Below are 10,751 nucleotides of genomic sequence, written 5' to 3' on the forward strand. Positions count from 1 at the left end.
ATTCCTGCTTGATCAATATTCTTACTCACAAAATTGTATGTCAACACAAAATTGGTAATGTCAATGCTCATCATCCAAGGTTAACTGCGGCATCAATTGGATTTTGCATGAGAAAGGCTTCAAATCAGACTTTAACACTCTTGATGACCCTAATTTGAGAGACTCCAATTTTTTTTATTTTTTTTATTTTTTTTATTTTTTTTGTATACAAGATCGAGGCTCGTGAAGGAACGAACATTTATCACACAGAAAGACAAACCGACAAACCGACACATAACCGACAAACCGACACATGAAACAAAAAGCATTGGGAGCGGTAGACAAGATGGGGAGAGAGGGGGAAGGACACAAACACAACATTTGAGAGCAGGAACCGAGAGACATGGAGACATCGAGAGAACTGTGGGAGGGAGAGGGCTTTGGGGGGGAGGCATGGGAAAGGGGGTGGGAGAGGCATAAAACATATGTACACTGCCAGGACTACCAGGAAAGAAGTTGGAATTACAAACAAGGTGGATCTGGGGTGAATTAGTGGGGGTAGAAAAGATCAAGGTTTTGGATGGGGGTCGGGGGAAGATAAGAGATGGTGGTGAACAGCTGTTTTAAAGACCTGGAGGGAGGAGTGGGATTGAAGGGAGTGTGGGAGTTTGTTCCAGAGGTGGGAGAAAAGAGGAATGAAGGAGTGAAGGTGAGCAGAGAGCCGAGATTTTGGCAGTTTAACCATCAGAGGCTTGCTGGCAGATCTTGTGCGACCTTTAGGAATATTTGGGGGACAGAGCACAGAGAGAGCTGGGGGAGCAAGGCCGGAGAGGAGTCGGTAGAAGACAGAAAGACCACCTACCTGCCTGCGGTGAGTGAGTGAAAGTGAATTTGATGTGAAATGTTCCTTGATTTTCTCGGGCTATGCGCAATCACTTCACTAATTCTGTTCACTGTCACTGGATTCTGAATATTCCTTATATATCCAGATTGTGCTGCGTTATTGTTCTTCACTGAGCCTGTCTCTCTCCCCTTTGAAATGATACGACGTATAGTGTTTGAGATTGGTGTATTATGTCGAGGGAATTGTCTTCTGCACACACACGATGCACTCCTGTCACTGATTCCACCTGTACATTCTTCTCGACAATGAAGATTCAGTCCTCCGTTGGTAGTTACGCCATGGGTCACCAACAATAAAAATCAAACGAATCAAAATACCTTGTTTCTTCTTTTAATACATCATCTCAGGCTTGTAGTGGAGCTGCCACACACACTCACATGCACATACAGATGGATACAGCGTGTGCATGACACAACACAGGAATGTTAGATGAGACAAACACCGCCACTGAGCTTAGGGGAAGTGCCGGCACTTCCCGGGGCACTCTGGGTACCAGCAATGCTACAACAGTGGCGCCGCTTTTCTCGCCACACTCAGCGGGGTATTTCCTAAGAAGGGATTTCCTCCTCCCCATGGATGCCAACCTATGGGGATTGTCCATGCTCTTAATGTTTTAAATGCTGAACATCAAGCAAGGAAGCAGCACGTACCATTTTAAGTCTTTGGTATGATTGAGCTGCGGTTTGAACCGCCGAGCTCCCAGACTCAGAGTGGATGCTCCAACCATTATGCCACTGACAATTCGAATGCTTACCCTAACAAATTCACTATATTTGACATTTCTACCTACCAAGATCTTTATAAAATAAGTTTTTAAATTCGGGTACATTTTTGTGACTCACCCTATTCAAGTTTAACTGAATGGCAGCAATTATCCATATTTCCGGATAATCTGCTGTACTGCACATTTAAAAACTTATTTGCCAATTTGGTCTAGATTTGTGCTTTGGGTATAGAGCTAAAAGTGCATTTATGGATTTCCTTTTCGCCTCGATTGAAATCTCGGCCCGGTTATAAAGTGTCATCCTGGTGTTTCTTCGGCAGGGTGATTCATCAGTGTGTGTGCCATCCCTCAGATGGACGTTGAACCGGGTGTATTGGGATCTTTAGCGTCCACCAACCTCAAAGTCCTTTGCAAAGACTGGGCGAGTTATCGTTGGCACACAAAACAAAAAATTACAAATTCCTTCTCTAAGCTACTTCATTGACTGTCATCAGAATTGTGTCTGTGATATTGGAGCAATAACCTTTCCCGGCCAACCCCACCACGGTCGGAATAATTGTGACGTGAAGGCGATTTCTCAAGTTTGTGACGTATTTCATTCGGTATAAAAAAAAAAAAACCACCTTTAGAGGCCATTCGGTATGCACCATTAATCAAAAAACCGAGCAATGAGTTGCTGCATACAATGCCGTTTTCTTTTCCCCCTGTAGGCGTTTCGACAGCACCATCCCCATGATGTACTGACGGCACCTGGCTTGGCTGACCTGACTGCTGATGTGGACTTTGCATACCTTTCTGAGGCATGTGCAGAGCGCGTCGCATGCTTGGGGCCATTGGCACAGCGCACCTTTCTGCACAACATGGGCATTGACTGTCGACTGCAGGTGCCTTGTATTTAAATTTTCTTGGGGGAGTGGGGGAGGGGGGGGGGGGGAAGTAAATAGTAAGAATCGGGGATTCTTAATGCCCTCAGGGAATCTTGGGATGAGGATTAAAACCGCCAGCTATGAAAAGTTGACCAGCATTGCCTGAAATTCCCCTTCCAGAATATAACTAAGTTTTAACTTTCGATCTGGCAATTACCAAAACTCCATTTCATTAACTAATCGAGCTAACACTGGTACCCTGCCCGAAGGAAGATTCCGTGCTACCAAAGCAGCCTCATGGTGAGGATTGCAATGGTTGGATTTCCTTTGCAAGCCAGGGTAGGAATTTGGAATTTCGCAAGAATGTCGGCGATGGCTCGCCTCCTTTTCACGAAACACACCTTGGGATCTTTAACGTCCATCAAATGCTGGCAGATGGGACGCCCAGTTTAATGGCCATCCAAGAGACAGAACATACATTGAATTGCCCTGCCTGTGCAACACCAGGGTGATAGTTTATAGCTGGGTTGGGATTCGAACTCAGGCTGAGAGGTTTGGCAGCGCAGAGGTGATTGTGCATGCATTTTGGCATCTGACAAGCCAAACTTAATACTGTCGGACCCCGCTATTTGCGGTTACGCTATTCGTGAGTCCACGTATTCGCGGGTGATAAAATGCTACCGGTTTCTCCATTCGTGGAAGTGTCCCGCAAATTCGCAGTTTTTCTTCTATTCGTGGCCATGTTCCACGAAATCGCGGTTTTTTTCCTATTCGCCGCTGTGTTCTGCAAATTCGCAGGGTCTTTTTTCCTATTCACGGCAGTGTTCTGCGAATTCGTGGTTTTTCAGGGGCGCAGAAAAAAGAATTTTGTGTGCCGTTGGCTTCAGATATGGTATTTAAAAAAAAAAACCTTCGCGGATTGTCGTAGACGTTCGCGGGATTCGCCTCGCCATTCGCGGATTTTGCCTCTATTGGCGTGCGGTTTGGTCCTCTATTCGTGGATTTTCGTGATTCGGGAACCTATCCCCCCTTTTATTTTTCCATTGAAACAATGCCCCACTATTCACGGGCTTTGCTATTCGTGGATTTTCCAGGAACGTATCCCCCACAAATAGCGGGGTCTGAGGGTACAGTAATTAGTCCAATAAATATATAGATCCAACACAGTTTTACATTCTACACTTATCTATTTGCTTATGTTAAAAAAAAAACTTAAAATAATAATAGAATCCGCCCATCATAAGCTATTTCATTCTAATGAAACACGAAGGTGAAAAGGTAAGTTGTAGTTGGAAAAACACGACGCACAAAATGGTAGCGGGCAGTCCTGTGACTGCCAACGGAGCAGTGCCCATTGAAAATGCCACTGAAATACCTCTCTCTCATGAATACCTTTCAGTCTATGCATATTGGAAATGGGGTAGTGTGCTCGGGAAAGAAGAAAAGGAGACAGGATGTTGAGTTGGGCAGTGCATATATATATATATATATATATATTGGTATACAAGGTCGAGGCTCGTGTAAGAGCTAACATTGATCACAAAAAAGACAAACTGACACATAAAACATGAAACATATGATAAAGGGAGCAGGAGAACAAGATGGAGAGCAGGGACATCGGGAGATCTGTGTGAGGGAGAGGACTTGGGGAGAGGGGGGGGAAGGTTTAAAAAAAACACGTGGACACTGCTAGGACTTCCAAGAAAGAAGTCGGTATTTCAAAAAAGTGGATCTGGGGTGAATTAACGGGGGTAGAAAAGATCAAGGTCTTGGATGGGGGAAGATAAGAGATGGTGGTGGACAGCCGTTTTAAAGACCTGGAGGGAGGAGTGGGATTGAAGAGAGTGAGGGAGTTTGTTCCAGAGGCGGGGGAAAAGAGGCATGAAAGAATGAAAGAGTGAAGGTGAATAGAGAGTCTTAATTTTGACAGCTTAACCACAAGAGGGTTGGGTTGCTGGCAGATCTTGTGTGACCTGTAGGAATATTTGGGGGACAGAGCACAGAGAGAGCTGGGGGAGCAAGGCCGGAGAGGAGTCGGTATAAGACGGAAAGACCACCAACCTGCCTGCGGTGAGTGAGTGAAAGGCCCTTGGAGTTAACTTCATCGTGGGAGATTCTAATGATTCTGAAAGCTTTGGTTTCAACAGCGTGAAGCCGAGCTAGGTGTGAGGCAGGAGCACCGGCGCAGAGGGTAGAACAGTATTCCATTGAGCATATTCCAAAGTTGATTTGAGAACAGTATTCCAAAGTGGATGGGAGGGTTGTCCAGTCGGTCTTTTCGGAGAGACATAGTGAGAGTGTGTGATTTGTCAGGATTGAAAGACATGTTCCACTTGCTTGACCAGTCTGTGATTTTGTCCAGGTCTGCAGAGAGCGAGGAGGCTGCAGACTGCCGATCTGAGGGATGGGGTATGGAGCGGCAGAGAGTGGAGTCATCAGCAAAGAGATCGAGAGGATTTTCCAGAGAGTCGGAGAGATCATTGATGAAGACCAGAAAAAGCACAGGGCCCAGAACACTACCTTGGGGGTACTCCAGCCTGAACAGGGGAGATGAGAGAAAACCATTCAGGGCCACACGTTGACTATGACCAGAGAGGAAGTCCGCAAGCCATGCGTGGAGATTTCCATGGATACCATAAGAGGAGAGTTTGGTGAGCAGAGCGGGGTGCCAGACCATATCGAAGGCATGTGATATGTCAAGGGAGACGGCTTTGATTTCCTGTTTGGCATTCAGGACCTCCATCCATTGTTGAGACAACAGAAGCAGCATGTCCAGAGTAGAATGACCTGGTCTGAATCCAAATTAATGATCCGAGATCAAGCCATTGGAGAAAAGGAAGGATTTGATATCAGAAGCGATGATTGATTCCACGACCTTGCTGATTATTGGGAGCAGGCTGATTGGTCTGTAGTTGCAAGGATCTGTTTTTGCACCTTTTTTGTGAAAAGCGGTAATGTTGGCTGATTTCCAAGCAGATGGCAGATGACCTTGAGCAAAAGAGAGGGTGAAGAGAACAGAGAGAGGGTTAGATAGAGCGGAAGAGCAGGATTTTAGGACCCGTGGGCTGATGCCGTCTGGTCCAGTTGCAGAATCAGAGTCGAGGATTGACAGAGACTTCACCTTATCAGGAGAGAAGGACACAGAGTCCAGGAGCAGCTGGGTACGACTGGGTACGACTGGGTAGGGTGGGTACCGAGAGAGACAGGTTTGTGATACAAGATTTTGAGGCAAACACAGAGTTGAGGCGTTCGGCTTTTTCACGTGCGGAGTCAGCCGTGTAGCCGTTTGAGGTAAGGGAGGGGATGGAGGGGGAACAAACACCAGAAACAGATTTGACCAGACGCCACCAGGATTTGGACGAGGGAGACAGGTTTGAGAGTTCAGTTTTGAGAGCAGAGAGATGTTGTTTCCTGGCTCGCCTGAGGGTAGACACACACTTGTTCCGAGCTTTGTGAAAGGAACTGAGATTACCTTCAGTTGGATTAGCCTTCCAAGAGGTGAAGGCAAGTTGTTTCAGGGCAACTGCCTCACCACAAGCTTCAGTGTACCATGGACGGGAGGAAGGGTAAGACAACTGAAGACGAGATGGGATAAATCTGTGCATGAGAGAGAGAGAGAGAGAGAGCAGTTTGCTTTGGAAGAATTCCCAGGAAGAGTTGACCTCAGAGGCAGTAGAGATGGGAGACCATTCCAGATGATTGATGGCTGCTTGAAAACCATGCCAGTCAGCCCGAGTGAAATGCCAGACTCGTCGGTGCTGAGGAGGCTCTCTGAGAATGTCCAGAGAGATGTCCACTTTAACAATGAAATGATCAGAAGAACCGATTGGAGCAGAAGAAGAGCAGCAGACATTTGCAGGGAAGTTTGTCATAACGAAGTCTGGAAGAGAAGATACTCCACTGACTGAGATCCGGGTCAGGAAATTGACAGATTGTGTCAATCCCAGTGAGTCGCAGAAGTCCTTTGCTGAGGTGCCATGGCTGGTGTGAGAGGAACGCATACCCAGCCAGCTGACATGATGACAGTTGAATTCGCCACATATGAGGAAGAGAGTTGGGATGAGTGGATAGAAGTTGGTCCATGTTGGTAGATAGGGAGATGTAAATGGAGTCATTACTGTTTGTAGGACGGTACAGAACACATATGAACAAAAGGTGGGAGCGGAGAGGAAGCCGTAGCCAGAGGTACTCCTGGGGGTGGTGTGGAGATAGGGCAGTGCAAGGAGAGTGAGGAAGAGAGTTTTTGATAAAAATAGCAACCCCACCACCAGGACGAGGCTCAGGTCTATCATACCGGAGGAGGGAATAACCAGGAAGAGATATTAAGGAATCAGAGACAATCTGAAGGAGGAAAGTTTCTGTTAAGCAGATTACGTCTGGTTTGTCATAAGCAACCATTATGGAGAGATCAATCAGGTTTGAGCGACGGCCCCGGATGTTTGAGGTCCATACCGTTGAGGAAGAGGGAGGGGGAGCATCGGGTACAGGGGAGGGGAGGGGTAGGGTAAGATGAGGGGGGTGAGGGTGAGGTAGGGAGAGCTGTTGATAGTTTGTCGGAGATTGGAGGAGGGTTAGGAGAAAGGGAAGGATGAGGAGGACAAATGGTTTGTCGGTGATGGGAAGAGGCACAGTGAGGTGTTGTTTCGGGGGGGGGGGGGGGGGGGCTGGGGAGAGCAAAGTCGACCGACGGTTGGAAGAGGTGGAGGTATCTGATGGAAGGGAGAGGAAGTGGGGCGGCGGCAGCTTTGAGGAGGAGGAGGAGGAGGGTGTAGGGGGAGGGGGGAGAATTGGAGAAAAATAGTAGGGGGGGGGGGGAGATTTGAAGGGGTGGGGTGGATGGGGGAATTTTGAAGGGGATGGGTGAGGGGGGAGTTTAGGAGGGGAGGGGTGAGGGGGGAGTTTAGGAGGGGAGGGATGAGGGGGGAGTTTAGGAGGGGAGGGGTGAGGGGGAGTTTTGAAAGTGGATGATTCATGAAAAACGAACATTGATGACAAGCAGGGTTTATTGTGATTATCAAGTCAGAGATCCGTTTGAAAACGATAGAGGAGGGGTGGAATGAAGGTGAGTTTAGATAATGTAGAAAGGAATGATTGTAGGAGATTGAATTTTTTTTTTGAAATGGAATGATTTGAAGAGGAAATTGAAAAAAGCCTTCTAAACAGGAAGAATAACAGTGTGTTGTAATAAACCATTGAATAAAACACTGCAGGGGAAAGGTTAAACCTATTTAAACAAAACAATGAAAAACAATCTGGGAAAAGTCCCTGAAGTAAGGGCGTGGATCAGAGAAAGGAGAAAGGGTTAAATGAGATGAAGGAAACTAGAAATGGAAAGGCGAGTTTCGGCTGGAGATGGAAGGAAGACGTGGGAGGAAAGGAGATGAAGGGGGTGGGGCGAGACAGCAAGCACACGTGTCCGCGAGGATAGAAGGAAAGTTTTTTTTATTTTTTATTTTTTGTATTTAAAACGTTAGACAATGGGTAGATGTTCGGGGAAGTTAGGGGGAGAAAAGAAAAATCGAAGAAATAAGCAATACAGCGAAGGAAAGAACTTAAATTCACAAAACACCGATGGGGGGAGGGAAGCCTCGAGAAACCAGGCCGCGCACGTGGTGCGAACAGAAAACGATTAATTATACAAAAGTTTGCATGAATTGCAAAACAATACCAACTAGAAAACACACTGTAACACATGCACAATCAAATTACGAATGGAAAAAATACTTTAACTTTGCTGCTGTGCAGAGGTCGAAGTCGCTTCCTTGCTCGAGGGACCGGAAACGGAAGTCAATGAATATGATTCCTAATTATCCAAGTCTTTTCTTTATTAACTTCATCTTCTTGTATAGACGTTGTAGTCAAATCTTCACAGAACAATTTGCAGCGAGCACAATTCTTTTGGGCAAAGGGTGAATGTTTTCACTCCTGTCTGTTTGTCCGCCTACAGGATATCTCAAAAAGGTGCGGACAGATTCGGACAAAATTTGGTGGAGAGGTTGGGTATGTGAGTGACAAAGACGAAATGATTAGATTTTAGTTCAGGTCCGGATCCAGTTCCGTCCTATTTGTGGGATACAAAACAAACTGTTCAACCTGGTGTATGTATGCTCTCTTCCAAGTGTAGTTGTCCCCCGTCGCACCGCGGAGCGAAAGGGGGACTATGGTTTTCCCGTCCATGCGAGCGTGCGTGCGTAAGCGAAGGACGGCATTCTAATTTGGTGTGTGGGTGCAACCCACGTCAAAATCCAAGATGGCCACCGCCATGTATGTCTGACGCCATGTATGTCTGAACCTTGTGAGAGGAATATCTTGAAAAATAAGCGAAGTACCAACTTCTAATCTGGTGTGTGGGTGTACCTAGGCATAAGGAAGAACCCTATTGAAAATTGGGTCGCCACGTCAAAATCCAAGATGGCCGTCACCATATATATGTCTCAAACTTGTGAGCAGAATATCTTGAAAAATAAACGAACTACTAACGTCTGATCTGGTGTGTGGGTGTATCTACGCATAAGGAAGAACGCTATTGAAAATTGGGTCGCCACGTTAAAATCCAAGATGGCCACCGCCATGTATGTCTGAACCTTGAGTGGAATATCTTGAAAAATAAGCGAAGTACCAACTTCTAATCTGGTGTGTGGGTGTATGTAGGCATAAGGAAGAACGCTATTGAAAATTGGGTCGCCACGTCAAAATCCAAGATGGCCGCCTTGCATCTTCCACTTTGTCAACTCGCATCACTTCACCGACGGGGGACCGAGGCGTAACGCTTGTTCTAGTTGATTTTGCAGCCTCCTACCTCCTATGCCACCTTGTGCAAGACTGTGGCTGCAAAGGAAAATACAAACAAACAAACAAAAGCAGAAACCACATTGTTTATGAATTCAAGATAAAAGATTGGCCTGTTTCATCTTGCATTTGAAAACTGCTTACTCCATGATGCAACCCAAACAAATGCTGTGTCGAGATCACGCGTCCAAGTCGGGGTTGAATTGGCCTTCATTCTCGTTGTAGCACAACACTAGGTCGAATGGTCTGCTATTTAACAAAATGCCGCATATGTAATATGTAGATCTTCTCTCGTTGTACTTTCTAGTTACATTATGCAGGTCTAAGTCCTTTTCCAAATTTTCCATGCCATGCCCAATGAATGTGTTTATCATGAGGATACAGCTTGTCTGCATGATCGCTGAGTCTGTTGTTGGGCAGTGTGTAACCAGATGGAAGATTATTTCCATGAAATCATTTTCAGACATTGCGTTCTTCTTCGCTGTAACAAACGAGCCAACTGTATTCGGTTTATTTATTTATTTATTTTTACTGACCTTTTAAAACATGTGTGCTATCAGAGGTTACCATAATTAAGATGGTGTAGAAGTCAAGATATGTTTCGAAGGGTTAGTTCTTGTGGGTGTCCAAAACTGGAAGAGGCGGAAGTGAAGTGGCATAAATTGGTTGTGACTTTATTATTGCCTGTTCAATTAGCGAAAAGTCTAACTTTATTTTTTGATGCTGCTGACCCCAACTGTGCACAATTGAGTTGTCCACTGCTGGGCCTCATCTTGCAAGGCAATGATCTTTGTAATTACCATTTCCAAGAGTGTGCTGCTGTTTGTTTCCTTTCCTTTTGTATGCGGCACATGGCTGCCGGTTGTTTCATTTGTTACCTCTACCACCGAAGATGAATGGAGGTTATGTTTTCATCCCTGTCTGTCTGTCTGTTTGCGAACAGGATATCTCAAAACGTTGTGGACGGATTCGGATAAAACTTGGTGGGGGCAGGTTGCGTGTGTGAGAAGGTCGAATCGATGAGATTTTGATGAAGATCCAAATCCGGACCCAGATACGAGAATTTTTAAAGTGATTCTTCACGATTGAGTGAATGAATGAATGAATGAATGATCGTTTTTAAGGCCATTTTTCCCCGCTAGAGTGGGGGTTAGCCTTGCGGGCCCCATGACAATCATGGTTCCCTGTTTGAGGCAATGTTTTTATGGCCGGATGCCCTTCCTGACGCCAACCCTTGGTCGCCTCTTACGATGCGCGGGGATACGGTGTACCTATTCTAAATCGGGGTATACACCGTGATCATTCATCCCAGCAAGCTGGTACTCAATTAGCCGACCTCGGAAGGATGACAGGCTGAGTCAACCCCCCTGGCGTTAATTCAGCGATTGACCGGGATTCGAACCCAGGATCCTAGGATCCCAAGCTGGCACCCTAACCGCTAAGCCAACACCCTGCATTCTTCACGATTGAGTGATTGGGCTAAAAACGA

At 46.1% G+C, this 10,751-nt stretch overlaps 1 protein-coding gene across 6 annotated transcripts in view; it reads left to right on the top strand.

The window, feature by feature from the left end:
* The window catches only part of NDUFAF7 (NADH:ubiquinone oxidoreductase complex assembly factor 7), a 486,324-nt gene that overhangs the window by 415,813 nt on the left and 59,760 nt on the right, over positions 1-10,751 (top strand). For 5 of the 6 annotated variants that reach the window (XM_078766537.1, XM_068133139.2, XM_068133137.2 and 2 more), the window contains one exon: positions 2,318-2,491. The exons of the other annotated variant lie outside the window; for it this stretch is intronic. In XM_078766537.1, the coding sequence (XP_078622663.1) occupies positions 2,318-2,491 (174 nt within the window). The remainder of the gene's footprint in view (positions 1-2,317; positions 2,492-10,751) is intronic. 6 annotated transcript variants of the gene reach the window in all.

This window comes from Myxine glutinosa, chromosome 12, assembly GCF_964187855.1.
Source record: "Myxine glutinosa chromosome 12, kmMyxGlut1.1, whole genome shotgun sequence".
NCBI classification, from domain to species: Eukaryota; Metazoa; Chordata; class Myxini; order Myxiniformes; family Myxinidae; genus Myxine; species Myxine glutinosa.